The 19760-nt window shown below is 41.5% G+C and overlaps 2 protein-coding genes across 4 annotated transcripts in view; one reads left to right on the forward strand and one right to left on the reverse strand.

Annotated features, from left to right (window-relative positions):
* Positions 1–3533, reverse strand: part of prph2la (peripherin 2-like a) — a 4914-nt gene extending 1381 nt beyond the window's left edge. The window contains exons 1-3 of one of the 2 annotated variants that reach the window (XM_085931834.1): positions 1255–3533; positions 389–991; positions 52–298 (exon numbers count right to left, since the gene is read on the reverse strand). In XM_085931834.1, the coding sequence (XP_085787960.1) occupies positions 52–298; positions 389–969 (828 nt within the window). In that variant the 5' untranslated portion in view covers positions 970–991; positions 1255–3533. Of the gene's footprint in view, positions 1–51; positions 299–388 lie in introns of both variants that reach the window. The other variant, XM_085931833.1, reaches the window with a different exon arrangement.
* Positions 3029–19588, forward strand: eif2ak4 (eukaryotic translation initiation factor 2 alpha kinase 4). 2 transcript variants are annotated; one of them, XM_085931829.1, is made up of 38 exons: positions 3029–3442; positions 3542–3657; positions 4487–4589; positions 4676–4849; positions 4998–5078; positions 5148–5293; positions 5368–5468; positions 5533–5690; positions 6318–6856; positions 7014–7129; positions 7568–7719; positions 7805–8314; positions 8380–8469; positions 8545–8667; positions 8758–8862; positions 8966–9029; positions 9110–9189; positions 9323–9424; positions 9494–9544; positions 9630–9866; positions 10062–10137; positions 10432–10553; positions 10760–10809; positions 10977–11145; positions 11769–11885; positions 11993–12058; positions 12145–12315; positions 12915–13049; positions 13182–13289; positions 13549–13677; positions 15253–15339; positions 15656–15768; positions 15851–15906; positions 16521–16624; positions 17013–17081; positions 17830–17874; positions 18409–18524; positions 19237–19588. In XM_085931829.1, exons 1-38 carry the CDS (start codon positions 3314–3316, stop codon positions 19292–19294), a joined length of 4968 nt encoding a protein of 1655 aa, XP_085787955.1. In that variant the 5' UTR covers positions 3029–3313; the 3' UTR covers positions 19295–19588. The 2 variants fall into 2 exon arrangements, with proteins under 2 accessions (XP_085787955.1, XP_085787956.1); XM_085931830.1 differs by lacking the exon at positions 3029–3442 and having other exon boundaries at positions 3605–3657; positions 4656–4849.
* Positions 19589–19760: the final 172 nt, after the last annotated feature.

Genomic DNA, 19760 nt, shown 5'->3' on the forward strand with positions numbered 1-19760 from the left:
TTGTGAATAACATCTTGGCTCACTAAAGGTTGATTCAGAAAACTGACTGACCTCAAAGAGCCAAGTGATGAGGACAGTGAGGCCGATGGACTGTACGATGCCGCTGTAGTGGTCCAAGAGAGCCTGGTGACACCCTTTGGTCCACAGGTTGAGTTGCTCTGTTTGGTGGTCATAGTTGAAGTGGGCCGAGTTGTTGCTAACCTGCTGCTGGATGCAAGGCCGTGGAGAGTTGATGTTGCAACAGCTGAAGGGGACGCCGTCCATCAGGTACTTTCCTTCCACGTTGCTCCTCAGGCGACTATATATATGAAACAGGATGAGATCTGAGGTTCAGTGTCCTGTAGCTGCACTGGCGGACCTAGAGGGGTGCTTAATGTTGGTTACTTACTCAGCCACATCTTTGTGAGACATATCCAGGTAGCGGTTGCTGATCCACTGGATTCGGAACCAATCTGTGTAAGCCTTGTTGCCGCAACACTGGAACTCTATCTGCAGCATGTCCACGGCACGCTTCAGGAAGCATCGTCCAGGTGTGTCCGTGTCCTTGTAGTACTTCATGGCCTTGCTCAGACCTTCTCTCAGGGACTCATCCAGCTCCCAGTGCATGGTATAGCACATGAGAGCCCCCACCAGCACGCAGAAGGTGAAGAAGAAGGTACATACAATGTAGGGCAGCATGATTAGCTTCCAGCGGAGGAACTTGGCCGTGTCGACGCAGTCATAGCAGATCTTCCCGCCCAGGAAGTTAATGGCACAGGCAATGAGGCCGACAGATATGAGCATGTTAGGAACGTACTGAATGTCCGTGTCGGCCATCAGCTCCCACCGTTTGTTGAGCTCCACCTTTAGGAAGAGGCCCAGGCTGAAGAGGATCACACCTGTCACCACTGAGATCCAATTTAGGATCCAAAGGACCTGAGCTAGTTTGTCCCTCTTGGTCTTGGTAAAGGTCACTTTCAAAACAGCCATTGTTTATAACTCCTGTTTTTTTCTGTGGATGGATTAAAGTAGTAAGTCAGGAAGAGAAGGTGATGATTCAGTGGGAAGGGTCCTTTCATAAGCAGCTTAACCTACTTGTGTTCACGCTGTTTATTGTGCGTTTTATATATTAATCTACATACTCTGAATACAAACATTACCAAATACTAAACCTCTATACTCTGGAACGACAAAGCACCATACTAAATCAGTAGGATGAGGTTGTTTAAAAAAAAAAAAAACACCGAGGGATAAGCTGCCGATTGTCACGATCACTTACCGTAACCTTAGCGATTAATAGAGAGTCTCAAGCAATTTTTCCATCTCATCTTTTTCTTCTTGTCTTCCAAGCTTGCTCAAATAAAGCAAGGAGTTGTAATAGTAAACAAGCATATTGTATAAAGGCAGCCACAAGCACTAGTAGCCAAGCAATGACCCTCCTCCTAATCCCCTTTAATCATTATTCAACCCTGCTCTGACAGGGATTTGCAGCTACCTTCTGCTACCTGTGCAATTTTAACTGTCCTAGCTCTGGGGAAAGTAATGACTGGGATGTGTGTAGTGTGTGTGCATGCACATTCTATTGTAGTCCCCCCCAGAAAAATTTTGTGTATTTGTTCTGTATAGTTTACAAAGTTTTCTCCCCAGATATTGTGGCCTCCAAACTAACAGCTAGCTATGTCCCCAAATAACTGTGCCTTCCACTTGAGTAAATAAAAACCTTCCTGTAGTGATTATTTCTACTTCAATAACACCATTGAGCCAACCAGATTTGCCTCGTTCTTCTTGCAGCTTTATTTTACAAGTCAGACTCAACCACATCACGTAAAACAGCGGATGCTCAGGAATTGCATACATTACAGTCCCGTTTAAAACAAAATAAAAAACATGTCTACTTCATGCGATACTGTGGAGGGAAAAACAAAGCCCAAAATGGTGCCACATGGTCGCTGAGGATAACGAGCAAGATCCGCCATTAAAAAAAATCTGTAAACCTAAAAAAATAATTAAAAAAAAAGGTCGAATTTGGCTCATTTAAAACAAAACACGGTCCTTCTATATTGTGAAAACTGAGAAATGGTGTGTGTAATTTGAAGCAATGCAAGCAGTGGACACGCTCGTAGCTACTTCAAGCTACTTGGTGCCAGCGTTGCAAAAGGGTTCAGTTGTCAGATTATTTTGCGGTTAAGATGTTTGAGTTTAGGCTCCAAAACCGGACCATTAATAGGTTCGGCGGTGTTGCCCGGGCTCAGATTAATCTGTTCAGTTGCCTTGCCATGTGGGAACACCCGGAGATGCAGGGTCAAACCCTTCGCGACAGCCAAAGCTGATCACCATGCCGGGTGCTTTCCTACACGGACCTGAACTCGGCGGAGTGCATGCTCGGAACTTTTTTCGGAATCATTAAATTTAGGCTAGAAATGCATATCGGGGATAACCTCCCTCCCATGCTTGCTGAAAGTCCGAGCAAAAAACAGCAGGCTCGGCGTAAACCGTAAGGGAGAGGCGATACGTTAGGGTTAGTTAACACTCCGCGACGTGACTGTGACTGGGGTGCCGTATTTATAGACGTAGTCTCTCTGACGTCATCCGAGTGCGCCTGAGGTCGTGTTCACTAATCTTTATTGACAAAATTGTTTATCATTGTACGACGTAAAATACTTTACATAAATGTCCTGACTATAATTCAAATAACAGTAACAGTCATTCAAGCAAAAACAAAGTTCAACACGAACAGTTTGTCCTCTTAGGAAGCAAACAATGCGTGTGACACAAATGCAGTTTAATCAGTCACAATGTACCATAAAATAACTAATCTAACATCTAATCCAATATAAATCTAACATAAATCTAAAAATAATTAATTGACTGACATATAGTATATTCTTTTAGTCTGATACTCTTTTGGTTTTCTTCGTGCTTTGTCAATTGACCTCATCCGAGTTCATGAACTTTCGTTCAATGAACGCGTTCAGGTACAAGGCTGACTGTAGTACAGATTAACTTCATTACAAATCTGTGCCACTTTCGTCTCACTGCTGCCCTCTAGGGTTCATATTTGAAAATTGAATGTGTTGACGTCATTATCCGCGACGTATCGTGCGACAGACATGCGACAAAACACTGTTACCGAGGACTCACAAATCGAAGTTCGAGGTTTCTAGTTTGAGTTAGTTTTTTTTTAAAAAAGTGTTAGGAAAAAGTGAAAAGATTGACGCTGAGCAAGTAGAGGGGCGGCTAACCTCGTCTGGTTGTTGACTGAAGACTTGTCTTACAATTTCTCGGCTGAGTGTGACAGGACTGAGAAAGATTGCCATGTAGACGTAGCAGAAGAATGAGTGGTCAATTCTTTCCCACAGAGGGCACAGATGACCACACGGTCCAACAGGAAAATGAGTTGGAGGCGCTCGCATCCATTTTTGAGAAAGACTTCCAGGATCTGCGCCAAAACGATCCGTGGAAGGTAACTGTGAGGCCACCACCGTTATTGGCGAACACGCCCTACAAATCAATATTGTACTGTGTATAATCCTTCACTTGTTTCCTTCTTCCTCCTCTCTAGGTGAAAAGACCTCCTGAGGTGCACCTCTGTTTGCGCCCAAAAGGCCTGAACTATGGCCAGGAATGTTACGTAACAGTGGAACTTCAAGTCAAATGTCCATCCAACTACCCAGACGTGTGAGTATTTACATTCCCAGCGGTGAAGATTGACATCGATCAGTTGTAGTTGCTTCAACAACACTGTGTATTGAGTTGGAGAATATCTCAAGCCCATCTCGACTTTGACAGTTCCAAACAAGGCACTTTCAAATAGCATCAAGTTTTTACCCACTTGTTTTAAACTGTAAAAAACAAAAAAAAAACAAATCCAACTTGAACAAGCATTGAGGAGATTCTACTATACAGTGTTTCTCAATGAGGGATACGCAATTTAAAGGAGCTTTTTTTTGTGGTAAATGTTATACAAGACATACGTGACAAAGTGTGATTTATCATTTATTGATGTCTATTCTTGATTTATTAATCAATGATTTGAGTTGTAATGAAGATAATCCCTGAGAATTAAATCTGGCAAATTACAGAGATTCGTTTAATAAATCAATTTTATTACACTCTACTTTTGGAGAATCATCAACATGTTTGAGTCAGGTGAACAAAATGGTTTGTGGGATGGTACAAAAAAAAGATGAAAAAAGGTTGGGAATCACAAATGTAGATCATTGGTGTTAAACTCAAGAAGAGGTGGAGCTCTTGTTTATTTTTGTATTTGAGTAATCTAGTAACATTGTAAAAGCTTTTTACATGACCTTTAAAAGTGCAAACGTAAAATACCTGAGTAAATGATTGTACATAGTTTCGGACACACGTTTACGCATCTTAGTTGGAATAAACGAATCATTGAGGCAGAGTAAATGTAATCGATGCATTTTTTGAATCGAATTATTAAAATTATGTGATGACTCGTTTCAGCCCTAAACTCAAGTCATCTTTCATGGTTGTTGTGCAGGCCTCCAGAGCTGGAGCTGATGAATGCCAAAGGTCTGTCAAATGATAACCTACAGAACCTTCAGAGCGAGCTCACCAAGCTGGCAGCGGCACGATGCGGAGAGGTGAGAGCGAACACACACACACACACACAGACGTGTGAACGTACACGTCTTGTCTGACACGTGTAGGCCTGTCCCTCGACACCCAGGTGATGATTTACGAGCTTGCAGACCACATCCAGGGATTCCTGTGCGAGCACAACAAACCTCCGCCACGCTCCTTCCACGAGGAGATGCTGAAGAACCTTCTGAAACAACAGGAGAAACGGGACCTGGAGGAGCAGGAGAGGAGAGACCAGCGGCGCAAGCAAGAGGAGGACATGGTGAGCAATTGTTTTTTTTTAAGCATTTTTTTCCTTTTTTAATAAATGACAAATGAAAGAAGAAAGAAAATTGAGCATATGTTGTGGGATCCAATTGTTTTGTAGCAGTTGAGTTGGAATGGGAATTGACAAATGTTTTCTCTCATAGGAAAAAGAAATCATGGCTGAAATCCAGAGACGAGAGGAGGAAAAACGAGAGGAAAAAAGAAGAAAGGAGATTGCCAAACAGGTCTCAGAGCTTCAACAGTTAAAATTTGAAGCACAACATTTATATTTTATGATGGACTAATCTTTATAGGAGCGACTTGAGAGTATGGAGCTACCCATCCCTGCTAGCATACTGGCAAAGAGCCCACCCAGTGAATATGGAACTCCTCCTGACATCACAGACACCAAGAAATGGTTCCCAAACCGCCGACGGAATAACTCAACAACACGTCACAGGTACCTAAACATTCAAGTTTCAAGGTTATTTTCATCGGAAAATATTGCCGTTATGTTCTTTATCCATCTGCCAGACGTGAGACAATCAATGAAGACAGTCCACACACACAGGAACGTCTTCATTTCAACAGCAGCACCTTTGGAGAACTCCATGTCCACAAAGGGAGACATTTAGGTGAGTAGTGGGATTACAACTCCAAATTTGGACTGTTTGTTAATTGTGTGTGTTCATATTACAGGAGTTAGTGAGAGGCTTGACCGCAACGTTTATAATGCCTTTGAGGTGAACTCAGGTGACTTTGCAGTCATTTATGAGTGGTCACTACGCTGGAACAAGAAAATGGGCAAGTTCTTCACCAGTCAGGAGAAAGAAAAGATTGAGAACTGCAAAAAGCAGGCGAGTACAGATAGATATTTTTATTGTTGTAGCGCTGCCATGTAAATAAATTCACATGGCCTTTGGGAAGTTTGCGGTATCTAGGGTCAAAGTTCATGTAAACAACAAATATTGCAACTTATCAGTTGTGATAAAAAAAATTCTGACGAGGCTGCTTGAGTATGAAAAAAATATTAATCAGGATTATTTTGGTAATAATTGAAATCACGATTATTCGAACAATTATTTTTGTTGGGGTACAAAGCAGTAACATGTTTAAACATTTTTAAAAAGACAAATGAGTTTATTTAAAACCCTATAATTATGTAAATTCCTTTTGGACCTAACAAAATGAAAAAAACATTTTAAAATAAATAAAAAAAATGATACCAATGTATGAATTCAAATATGTATGAACAAACATTGGATATTAATCCACGATAATCTTTTTTTTATATACAATTTTGTAATCGTGGAGTGTAATAATCGTGATTGTAATTGAATTTCGATTAATGGCCCAGCCCTACTGCTGACTTAATTGTGAAGTTATTTTTGGGACTTATGAATAGCAGTTAAATATTTTTTTACTTGATAGCTTTTACAAAAGTCAGAGCTGTTGACTAACCTTGAAACTAAACCTCTCTGAAGATCCATGCGGCAGAAAACGAAGTCAACTCCCTCCTTCGTCTTGAGCACCCAAACCTGGTGCACTACAGGGCACTGAACTCCAGCGAGAAGGAAGACTGCCTCTTGGTGGACCTTCTGGTTGAGCATGTGGCCGGCAGCAACTTGAACCAAAGTCTCCTCGATCACTCCCCCGTCCCTCTGGACAAACTCTGCCATTATACGGCCCAGCTGCTGGCAGCACTCGACTACCTGCACTCCAACTCGGTGGTCCACAAACAATTGGGGGCCTCCAGTGTGCTGTTGGACTCCGAGGGCAACGTTCGATTGTCTGATTACAGCTTATCCAAGAAATTCTCCGATATCTGTAAAGAGGATATTTTTGAGCAGGCGCACGTGCGTTTCTCTGAGGGCACCGCGATGCCCACCAAGATGGGCAAAAAGGGGGACGTGTGGAACTTGGGGCTGATGCTGCTGGCTCTAAGTCAAGGCAAAGAGGTGAAAGAGTATCCTGTAATCGTTCCCTCCACCCTGCCTGCTGACTTTAAGGACTTCCTCCATAAGTACGTATACCGATTTATAGCAAGAAATACACATTTGGTATACACTGTATGTTTGCATTGTAAAAAAATCAAGGCATTAAAAAAAAAAAAAACTCGATTTATAAGTGAGAATAATTGAAGAGATTTGTGTTCCAAATTGCACAATGTGGCCTCATAGGTGCGTCTGCCCTAACGATGTTGATCGATGGACAACCCAGCAACTCTTGGACCACAACTTCCTTAAGCCTCCATCACCTAAAAACCAGCCTCAGTTCCAGGACAGCAGCCCCGAAGGTGAATGTATGAATGTTATTGGAACAAATGGCGGCCTCATTAGGTACAACTGGACGTTAAAAAATATCACACATAGTAATATCAAGCTTTCAAATCATTGTCAGAGGTATTTTTTTTAATATTAGAACTGCAAGCAACATTGTCTAAAATAATTAATGTAATGATTATTTTGTTCATTCATCGGTAAATTGAATCAGAAAATATTTTAATGTCCATCCCCTTTTTTTTTTTAATTTTAAATAGGACATTATTTCAAATTAATAGTGCATAAAAAACACATTGATTATGATTCCAGTTATAATTTGGTCCGTAACAATCGGTGCACCTCTTTTTAATATTTCAATATGATATTATTATAATATATTGTGGATGTGATGTGACAGGGTTATGATGTAGAGATTTTCATTCTGAAACAAATCTCATCCCTTTTTTCCTCAGATCTCGCTGTGGATCCATCATCCGTAAACTCGCGTAGCCACATCCTCAATGCGCCGTTCATTCCTGGAATTCAGAGGCAGTTTTCTCGCTACTTTAATGAGTTTAAGGAACTCGAACATTTAGGCAAAGGGGCCTTTGGTGCTGTGATTAAGGTATTTTTTTTTTTTATACATATAAAAAATGTCATCTCTTGCCTGTATTGTATGTGAGCATCATTCACCCCCATCTCTCATTTAGGTTCAGAACAATCTTGATGGTTGCTACTATGCTGTGAAGCGCATCCAGGTCAACCCTGCCAGCAAGCAATTCAGACGCATTAAAGGCGAAGTGACATTACTGTCGCGTCTCAACCATGAGAACATTGTGCGTTACTACAACGCGTGGATCGAGAAGAACGAAATGCCGGTCGGAGGGATGCCGAGCAACACCGATAGCTCGGAGCCTCCGAGCACTCCCGACAAGCCATCCCCGGTCCGGAAACCTCTACCCCGGCTCAACGAGCTTGGCCTTGCTGACAACGTGGAGGACATTGCGCCACCTCCAGCCCTGTCTAGCTCGGTGGAATGGTCCACGTCTATTGAAAGGCCCTCCGGTGTTAAATGCGGTCGACACCAGTCGAGCGATGAAGATGACGACGACGACGATGATGAGGAGGAAGATGTGTTTGGCGCCTCTATTTCATTCAGACCATCGGACGACAGTGTCAACTTTGACAATGGCGACGATAGCACAGATGAGATGTCGCAGGTTTGAATGTTTCTTGCGATGAACTTGTTTTTGTCGGTATAACAGATGCGTGATTGTCTCCGCAGGGTGACCCAAGCAAAGGGCTGGCAAGAGAAACAACGGAGAGTACGGACTCTGATCGATCTTTTGTTACGGTGCATTACTTGTACATACAAGTAAGCGTTGCAAAATAATTATCACTACGTGTCAGTCGGCAATTTATAAACCATGTGACCATATCCGCTGTGTAGATGGAATACTGTGAAAAAAGCACTTTGCGTGACACAATTGACCAAGGTCTTCATCAAGACCAGAGTCGGCTCTGGAGGCTCTTCAGGGAAATCCTCGACGGTCTTTCTTACATTCATGAACAGGTTTTACTCACCGACAGACACATTTGAACGATATTTTCTTCCTGTTTGGGTTTCCGTTGATCAAATTGTCACATTTATTCTTTTTCTAAGGGGATGATTCACAGAGACTTGAAGCCTGTCAACATCTTCCTTGACTTCGAAGATCACGTGAAGATCGGGGATTTTGGCCTGGCTACGGACCATCCGGCCACTGTGGTAATTGTTATTCTGTAAAGTACATTATTCATCTTGCTTAACTTTTTTTTTTTTTTCTGAAATAGCTGGCATGCATATCAAACAAATGCTTGCTCTCTCCCAGGCTGCAGGTAAATTTGAAGTGGAAGAGAGCGGCTCTGCAGCGCTGCAAAAACTGGATCCAACAGGTACACAAACCCTTTAAAAAAATATCCCCCCCCCCTTTTTTTTTTTTTTAAATACACCCTCTGAATTATTTTGACTGTAGGAAACCTGACTGGTATGGTTGGTACAGCCCTCTATGGTAGCCCCGAAGTTCAAGGAAACACCAAAGCCACCTACAATCAAGTAAGGTTTTGTATTTTGCTTGTAATCTTGATCAAATTTTATGAAAATGTATCTGGCCTTGTTTTTTTTTGTTTTTTTTTTTTTCAATCAGTAGGTGACCATGCACTATTGATATTGTTTTATCTGCTCTCAGAAAGTTGATTTGTTCAGCCTCGGCATCATACTCTTCGAGATGTCTTACCGGCCGATGATCACTGGGTCCGAGCGCATTTCAGTCCTGAGCCAGCTCCGTGTGGTACGTGCACAACTGAGAATCATCTGGAGATATTTGGGCCATGGTACTTCATTGCCTTTTTTTCTCCAGGAGGCCATTCACTTCCCTGACGACTACAGTAAATATGAGCAAGGAACGCAGGTGAAGAATATTTTGACACAGCGTTCAAATTATTCTTTTCACGCCAACCCAAATTGATGTGTTGCGCTTGTATCTGTCACATTAGAGAAAAGTGATCGAGTGGCTCCTGAAGCATGACCCTGCGCTGCGGCCTACTGCGCAGGAGCTGCTCAAGAGTGAACTTCTGCCTCCGCCCCAGATGGAGGAGTCCGAGCTCCATGAAGTCTTACAGCACACTATGGCCAATATCAATTGCAAAGCTTACCGCAGCATGGTGGCCCAGTTGTTTGCTCAGATTAATTCACCAGTCATGGATTTCACCTACGATATAGACCTTCACAAGGTATGTTGTTGACTTTTGCTGATGAATTTCTGAAGGAGCTATTTCGCACACAAACAGTTCCTCTTCTTTGCCTTTAGATGTCACTGTGGCCTACAGTAGAAAACCCAATAGTCATGTGGCCTGAAAAGGGCATGTTCATGCTTCTTGCGTGTCTTCTGATCCTTAACAGAGGCTGTTTGTTTTGTCTCCCTCCAGGGCAGCTTCAGCTTCAGCAGCGCCAAATTGCAGCAGTATGTGTATGAGACGATCACCAGGATCTTCAAGAAGCACAGTGAGTGTGGAAGGTTTCCTCTCAGCATTTACGCACGTGGGAAGATGACATCCATCTGCAAACCTTTGAGACTCAAACATCTGCTCGGTCGAACGTCACATGAACAACAATAAATGCACTGTTATAAAGAACATCAGTTGACACACGGACCCTGCTTTTTTACTACATTTGTGCTAACTACTGATTGCCCCCAGCTGGACTCAGTTGTTCATGCTCATTTGGGATCTCCTCACATGCGTCACTTCTTTCAAGGTGAAGGTCATGTTGTCCTTTTGCATCCGCTTGCATCATCAGGTGCAGTACGCCTGCAGACGCCGCTGCTGCTTCCCAGACACAGGAAGCTCTGTGAAGGTAGCGAGCCGGCCTGCTTCATGGACCACAGTGGTATGCTGGTGACGCTGCCCTACAACCTTCGTGTAAGCTTTGTGCACTTTGCACAACACAACCGTACTGTGTCACATCTACACAGAAAGGGAACAATTAATTTTCCTTTGTGCTGACTCACACAGTCAACAAGAAAGTATGTGGACTAAGTTGTTGATTGATTCCTACAAGATGTGCACTGACATTATTAATTATATGAATGCATCCAACAACTTCTCTTTTTTTTTTTTTATTCTAGATGGCGTTTGCGAGATATGTTGCCCGAAACAACATAACACATTTAAAAAGGTAAAACTTGAATCTGGGAGGAGGAAGGTTTTGTATTCAAAATGATCATCAAAGAAAAAAAACAAAACAGAAGGATCATATAAAACTGTTCATTAATTTGGTTTGGTTTCCATTTTTTTGTCATTTAGGGATTGCGTTAACTCAAAATGTGTTCCTTTTTTTTCAAGGTACAGCATTGATCGCGTGTTTCGACCCAGGAAACTGGATCGCGCTCACCCAAGGGAGCTCCTGGAGTGCGCCTTTGACATCATCACACCCGTCACCAACAACCTGCTCCCAGATGCCGAGACCATTTACACCATCTCCGAAATAGTCCAGGAATTCCCAGCACTTCAGGTTGCTCCCCTTTTACCATATTTGAAATAACTCAAGTGTCAGTATGCGCTTAGCTGCCTCGCCTCGCTTCATTTCTAGACGGTCCATTTTGTTGACCGGCTTCGACACGTCCTTGTCCTTTCCAACGGATGCCGTCATCTCAACCTGTGTTGTTTGTTTTTCGTTCTCCCTTAAACGTCCCACTCGCATGCCTAACATACCAAGCTGTTGAGGAAGTCAGACAGATTTACACCATGTTTATTATATACACCCTAAATCAGTTTGGCACAGCTTACTCTACTTCCTCCCCTCCCTCTCTGTAAAATCCATTTCCTGTCCACACTTCCCAATGCTGCCTGTTCTGACCGGCATGTCTCTTGAACTCAATCAACCCAGGTTCAGCCCCTGCAGGGGTCCTCCAACCCACCCAACTCGATGTGAAAGATTTTAAATAAAATTTACAAGTAGAGCAGCGTGGTCATAATTCGACATTGGTGCTTGTGCATTTTGCTGTGGATTTTTTGAAGTGGACAGTCTCGCCTGTTATTAAATAGATAGTAGTGCTTCCTCTTTGATAATCAGAAATGATTTTCCGTCGGAGCCTTTGTTGGAAATGAATTGTTTTCCCCTCGTCACATTTCCAGGAGAGGAATTACAACATTTATTTGAACCATACAAGTTTGCTGAAGGCCATCCTGCTTCACAGTGGAATCCCCGAGGACAAACTAAACCAGGCCTCCACCATACTATGCGATGCTATGGTCAGTAACTGTCTCACATGTATCACAGATGTTGTCCATGTGTGTCTTTAGCAGGTTCTTCACCAATATTTCTTGAATATAATGTTCTGTTCTGGATTTTACCCCAGACTGAAAAGCTGACCAAACGTGAGGTAGAGGCAAAGTTCTGCAACTTTTCACTGTCAACAAACAGTGTGAGTGTCCACCAGGTGTTTTTTGTCGTCCGGAAAAAGAATCAGCGTCCCTCGTAACTGCTGAATTTTGTCTCTTTTGTGTAAAGTTGCAGGTGTTGTACAAGTACATTGAACAGAAGGGGACCCTAAAAGAAGTGGCACCATTACTGATTTCACTTACCAAGCAGAAGACGGCCGTCATGCAAATGGCTAAGCAGGGACTCAAAGATCTGGAGGAGGTCACGGGGCTACTTCAAAGACTTGGAGTGAAACTGCCAGTAAGCATGTCAAATGGATCAACTATACACAGTGGCTTTTAAAACCCTTGGTTCTAATGCCAGATGTTTGTGATGAGAAAAAAATGACGGAAAGGAGGAGTAAGTAAAAATAAAGTAAGAAAATGTTTTTGCATAAGTGTGCACCCCCCTCATAACCAGGGATACAGCTGTTAAGAAATAACCAACCACAGCCCTTTTTGTTGACTAAGATTTGGAAAATGTTCATAATTCTGTACACATTGACTAAGGCTGAAGAAAAACAACCAAAAGCATTCTGCTGCCCCCCACCATGCTTCAAGGTAGGTATGGTGTTCTTTTGGTGATAAGCAGTGTTGTTTGTACCAAGCATACCACTCGGAGCCTGTCATATCCTCAGTTATGAGGGTGTGCCCATCCTGCAACCACATTATCTCAGTCATTAATTTTTACTTCCCCTCTTTAGAAAATTTCATTTGTTTCTGTTGTGCATATGTATTTTGGGTGAAATTTGTGTTGGAAAAAAAAAAAGTTTTGAAATGATTTATCTTTATATCACCGAAATCTGGTATTTGAACAGAGTTTGTTTTTGACCCTATTTAATGTGTGTGGTCTCTCGACAGGTGGTAGTCAATTTAGGTTTAGTGTACAAGGTGCAGCACCACTCTGGAATCATCTTCCAGTTTGTGGCCTTCATCAGGAAGCGCAAGCGGATAGTGCCAGACATACTGGCTGCTGGAGGACGCTACGACCACCTGGTAGTGTAAATGATAATTCATAGTTACTATTAAAAATCAAGTTCTGCATGACCAGTTTAAATATTTCAACATTTCTGTATTAACATGAGTGATCCAGGTTGTCTTGATAAAGATTGCCATCTCTTTTGCTAGATCCTGGAATTTCGTGGACCTGCCTCCACAGTGCCAGTGCCTTCAGCAGTTGGTGCCAGCGTGGCGTTGGACAAAGTGTGTGCCGTGGTGGCCAGCATGGAAGAGCCAGTGAGACACATGCTAACATCTGACATGACAATAGAGTGGCATACCAGGATTCATATTTAGTGCCTCCTCATTAGAGCATTCTATTATTAGTAACTATTTAATAATATATGTGAGGTTTAAATTCTGATATAATTTTATCAGAAAAAAAGAAATTACTCCTTGTGGTTTTAATCTGCCAACTGACATAAATAGGCCCCAATGCTTTTTTATTTATTATTATTATTTTTTACAACACTCATATCTGTGCCCTGTTTCTCAGCCATCAGTGAGTTCTTGTGATGTCCTCGTGGTTCCTGTGGGACATTCATGCATGTCCAGGGCCATCAGTGTTGTCCAGAAGCTGTGGAGCAACGGTGTTTCTGCAGACATTGCCTACGATGTTTCACAGGTTTGTGTCAATTGATTGGCGACATTTACTCCACATTATATAGACTTTAGATATTATAAAGGGATGAAAGTATCAGAGCATCTTTTTCACAACACTTACTGGTAAACACATTTTTGGATCTTTTTCTTTTTTTTTTTTTAAATTGGGTTTTCTTGAGAAATTGTGATAATTGTAGTATTCAAAGTATATTTCTGATAACACATTGTGTAAACTTGTTCTTCCAAGTATTTTATCAGTAAATGATGTTGCAGCACATCAATGTCGTCCACTGACATGCAACTTAAGAGGCTGTGATAAGTGTTGAACTGCAGCCAGCGTTTTTTTGTTAGCTTGGCAATTTTGAACCCAATGATAAGGTCTCAGTTCTATTTAGAAGGAATTCTGCCCCTTTTTCTTGCTGATAAGAATGAGCACTCATATAACTGTCAGCACTTAATTCAGCCTTATCATTCTAATACAGATGACAATATCAGCAAATATAAATTGCAAGTAGTATGAGCCCATGAGCACTCCTAAAAAATATTTTTGACCCATTATGAGGAGTCCAAGTACTAATCCCAGTTCTAATTATTATGTGTCTGTTAAACAAAGCAAAGTTTCCTTTTTTTTTTTTTTCCCTGCTCTCTGACCAGAAAATAAGAAATCTGCTCTACACTGCAGCACCGTAAATTCATATTTGAGTTCAAGCGGTCAGGGAAACTTTTTTTTTTAAAAAAAGAAAATTAGTTTGTGAGTCCCACCCTACAACTTTTTATCCCATAGAAACCTCCCAATAAATACTTTATAGGGCAGAATCAGAAAATGCAAACAACAAGCTGATGAGCTGGGCATTGCATTTTAGGGGCTTGCTAGTGGAAACATGCTGTGATTGGACAAAAATCAACAACCTGAGTCCTGATGCCTCTTTCACTTTCCTCAAGTATATTTGAGAACTTCAAGTCCACTACATATATGTAAACCATGCCCACATGTCCCCCCCCCCCTTTATTTTTTATTTTAATGTTCCACTTCTGACAGTGTTTACATTTCAAGTCCTTTGTAATGACATGGGACATAAATGGCCAGCCTTTCTGCTTCAAAGCCCCCCCAGAAACAAATCAAGAAGAATTTTGTTTCTGGGTGGAAACAAGCAGCCCTCTCTAATTGTCAACGGTGTTTGTGTGGTTTTAACTGATTACGTGTGCAGCCCAGCACCCAAATAAGTGGTGAGACTTTTGAGAACAGCTTATTCAGATTAAGCTTTTGTTAGCTGCCATCACATGGCAAAGTCTCACAGCAACAATTATAGCACACTTCCAGTTTGCCTAATAAGCCAAATAAGGCTTTGATACATTATCTGTAACCTTGTAAGTTTTTCGAAGTACAAGTTTACAGTAATGTGATGCTCACTCTTTGTACTCAGAGGACTGCAGGGTTTGTTCATGAACCACATGATCAGTGTTGTTGTTTTTTTCCCCTTGTAAAAGCATGATTCTAACAGTGTACACACTGGCGACGCATAATTTGAGATCGCTGATTTCCATGTTTGTTTCATTCCAAGGGAAACTAAAATTGAGCAATTTTTGTATGTGTTAGTCTCAGGAGACCTTGATGGACCATTGCCGGGTGGCTGGGATCACATGCATGGCCATGGTATCTGACAAAGAGGGTAATTACGTGAAGGTAAAAGTATAACACCAACCAATAATTGATTTAAGCATTAAAAGAATGGGGGAAAAAAATCTGTTAATTACACTTGTTGATTTTCAGCTAGTTTCCAGGAATTTTTTTTGTGCAAAAATTTTAGACTGTCCAAATCTCTTTTCTAGTGTAGCTGAATATTACGTGCAGGAATTTACCAATATGCTTTGCGTACAGGAACGAAGCCAAATAGTTTCTCCAGACTTGTCGTGTCTATAAAGCATCTGTTCTTTAGTTTGTCAACACTTGACTTTCATTCCATCAAAGCACGTCTTTAAGTTGTTGAATCAATCCTCAGGTCAAATCCTTAGAGAAGGACAGACAGTCAGAGAAAAGAGTTCCTGAGTTGGAAGTGGTGGAGCACATCATTCAGAAATTTCGGACCAAATTCTTAGAGGAAAGATACATCAGGTAAAGTGATTCTTCTTCTGGCTTCAAGTGTTGCTTTCATTTCTGGGAAGCTCGATACAAGTTGTTCCTTGTGCTCCTGCAGGGAAATATCTGAAAGCATAGGCCAAAATGCTAAAGGCTCCCAGATCAACACCACAGGTACAAGGCACACACACACACACACACACACACACACACACACACACACACACACACACACACACACACACACACACACACACTCGTTCCTCTGTTTACACTCAATGCTGATGTGAAGCGTTAACACATTTAACAGTTGTGCCTTTGTTTCTCTGCAGACTGCTGAGTTACTTTCATGTTTCAAAAGTTTCACGTTATAAAACAGGGATTAACCCACAGGTGTCAAACTCAAGGCCCGGGTGCCAGATACGACCCGTCACGTCATTTTATGTGGCCCGCGAAGACAAATTGTGCATCAAATTCGTGTGGCATTACTAAAATTGCAAATTGTCTTCACTTTTAATATCTTTTTTCTAGCTATGACTACAATGCGGCCCGTGAATAAAATGAGTTTGACACCCCTGGATTAACCTTTCAACCCTGAGTGATGAAAGATTAGCTGAGGCATTTAAATTGTTGCATCACCCACACACAATTGCACAGCCAACAGTGTGTTATAACGATACAAGTTTTTTTTTTCACTGCTGTCCCATTAGCTCATGTTTTACCTAGAATTTTTCTAAGCCTGTTTTGGAAAATTGAAGAACCTCCTGTTTTTTTTTTTTGGCCCACAGGATCTTCTGAGCAGCATGGGAGCAGTTGCAGCATGAACATTAATGTGAATGTCATCAGTTCGGAGAAAGTGTCTGCCAGCGCAAGACGTCGTTTTGAGACTCAGGTAACTGAAATGATGCGACCGTTGCCACGTTTACATGGAATAGTTCAGTTCAATGTCAAGTGGCACTCTACCATAACATAAGTATTTTCAATGATATATATTTGAATATATATTTATAATATTTTATGCTTGCAATTTGTTTCATGTGTCCAAATACATTTGCAATGTTTTAATGTCTGCTTTTTTATTTTATTTTTTTATAAATATTGCAGACTTTCACCTATTGTGGGAAAACTGCAAATTAAGTAACAGCATGGAAAAAAAAACCAACATTATTTTTGTTTGTTTATGATTGTGCTTTTTCATTTTGACCATGCAAGGAATTATTTTCTTCCACCCTTCTCCTTTTCTCCATTATTTTTGACTTTATCTTGCTCTCCCCCCTCAGATCCACACCAGATTGCAGACTCTTACAAACAGTTTGCAAAACAAGAGCAGTGACATTGAGGTTCTGGCAGTAAGTCATTTTGTTTATTTACCCATACATCCACTCCCCCTTTTAGTACAGTCCCTCTTCATCTTTCCAATTCAAGTGTGACATCTCTACGCGATGAAAAGGCTTTTGATAGCCAAAGTATGAAACATCAGGAGGAGGAGTCCTTTTTACAGTTGTTTTACCTCATGCCAAGCTTCCCACTGAATCCAAACATGTCAGTATACAATTCTATCAACACATACTTCAATGTCCTCCTGCCATTTTGATTTTTTTTTTTTTTTTGTGGTTGCTTCCTCGATTTATTGCCAAGATATTCACACCATAAATCATCTTATTTACCTGTCACCGCATGATCCAAAAAATTGTTTGTCGTGCCTGTGGGACTCTGGACTGTATCAAGGTCTCATTGGTAAATATGACTTATTGAAACATCCCACGCCTAATCACCTTCATCCTACTAAACGGTCGCACAGGCTTCCAAGTCTTTGTTGTTGCATGTCAGCGGCCTGTTTGCATATCAGTCCGACTGGAACACAGCAGCACTCATTTTCCAATGATAGGCCCAAGAGGCAATTAGCCCCTTCCTGGGAAAGGGGACACGGGCTGTTTTTCAAGCCAGCCAGGGGAAAGTGGAATTTTGAGTAATGGTGCTTTGAAAGAATTGCGCAACCCGTTGAGTGAGATTGTACAGAAGGCATTATTGTTAGCTAAATCGTCATGGTATTATTTGGAAACACAATGGCTTCTAAATGTACTTGTTTTTCTGCAGGTGGACCTTCAGAAGGAAACTCTGATCAACTTCCTGTCTCTGGAGGTTAGTTCCCTTCTGACTTTGTCCAAAACATTTCAATAAAAGGCCTACATCCTGGTGATGGGAGGAATGCAGTAGGTTGGGGCTGCCTGGAAAGAGTGGGCATCATAACTCAAGGACCCAGACAGGAAGAGGGGATCCCGTCTCCTTCCTTCAGCGTAGGCTCTGTTTAAGGAGGTGGTGTGAGGGAACACCCCTATTTTTTCTTTTTTTTTTTCCCACCAACACCAGAGAGACTTGCTCCAGTTGTTTGAACCTGCACCCCATTTAACAAAGCTGCCATACAGTCAGACAGCCTTGCATGCTTAAAGGGGTCTTAATATTCATGTTCCAAACCTCTGGCCACAAGCCTCCTTCTAATAACTGCTCTGTAGAAAGAGTTGAGGCTTGGAAAGATATTTAATTATCATACATTGTAACCACAATCCAGAAGTTGCTGCAGCACCCTCATAAATTAGCAGGCCACCCGCAACAAGCTCCACTTAGCAAACAATACATAATACACACTACATACATTTGTCTGTCTCTCTTCCACAGTTTGAGAGCGAAGATCAGTACAACAGCAGCGTGAAGACTCTTCTGTCACGTCTCCCCAAGCAGCGCTACCTGAAGGCCATCTGCGATGAGATTCACACTTTTAAAATGACCAAGAGGTAAGATTTGTCACCATTCATCAACCAAAATGTTTCAAATACTCTACAGGCCCAATTTCGAGTAAAAGTAAAAGCAAGACTAAAATCGGACATCCGTATCATAACGTAAGCCAAATTCTCAATTGAGGCAATTCATTGAGCAAAGGAGAAAGTGGAACGCTTGTCAAAGGTCAGGTTAACGTGCGTAGCGAGGGAGCTCTATGTTGTGTATTCCCGTTTAATATTCTCAAATCCCTACAGCCATGCAAAATCCTCCGTCTTTGAGCCTCGAGTGTTGACACCCGCGAATGCCCCAAGAGATGATTTTTCTCTTTCATGAATGATATTATTGCAAAAAAAAAAATCACAGCTCCAAGAACACTTGGTTTTAATTTCCTGTTTATGTCTTCGATTTACTATTCGAGTGAATCAAAACTGATAAAAGAACTCAACAAAAGCAAAAAGGGAATTTTGCGGGGGACTGAACATCTGTGTCGTTGTTTTTGTTGAAAATGAGAACTAAATAAACAAGGCCTAGTGAACAAGTTGGAGTTACCTGGCAGTAGCAGATCATAAAGTTGTCCAGGGCTTTCATAACTGACTTGAACAAAGCATTTGTGCGCCAGGTCAACTCCTCCCTACATAAATTTACAAATTCTTTTAAGTGATTGAAGCTCCGCACGTCTCCTTGCTTCTTAAATTCCAAGTCTGACACGTGTTGTCCTTACTTCAGGGTGGCCGTGGTGGTCTTGTACAGCTTGAAGGATGACTACTACAAGACCCTCCTGTGAAACCCATTGTGTTCCACGACCTGGACCGCTTCCTGCCGCCGGCTCGGGAAATAACACCTTCAGACTTGAATGTGTGCTTGGATATGGACAGGCACTGGCCCTCTAAGACACTTTTTTTTTTTTTTTTTTTTTCCTACCTTCATTATACCTCAGCTTTGTTGATGAAACTGTAATGTCATTGTACAAGGTTTGTGGACTTAAACATTGCCTTAATTGCATTATTAGGCTTTTTATTTTCACCTACAGTGTTTTTCTTGTGCAGGACTGAAAGTACGAATAAACCCTTTCCTAGCATGCTGTGCCTCTTGTGTGTTCTTACCATTCTCACAAAAAAAAAAAACTTTTTGGTGTTTCAACCAAAATGTGGGAAAGTTAGAAATATGTTTACTTTATTGATCCTTCTGAAAAGGAATCCTCATCTTGAAGTTTATGAGCAAGCTTTGACTGACAAGCCTGTGTGGCTTGT

This window comes from Syngnathus leptorhynchus, chromosome 15, assembly GCF_054491065.1.
Source record: "Syngnathus leptorhynchus isolate UIUO chromosome 15, UIUO_Slep, whole genome shotgun sequence".
Classification (NCBI taxonomy): Eukaryota; Metazoa; Chordata; class Actinopteri; order Syngnathiformes; family Syngnathidae; genus Syngnathus; species Syngnathus leptorhynchus.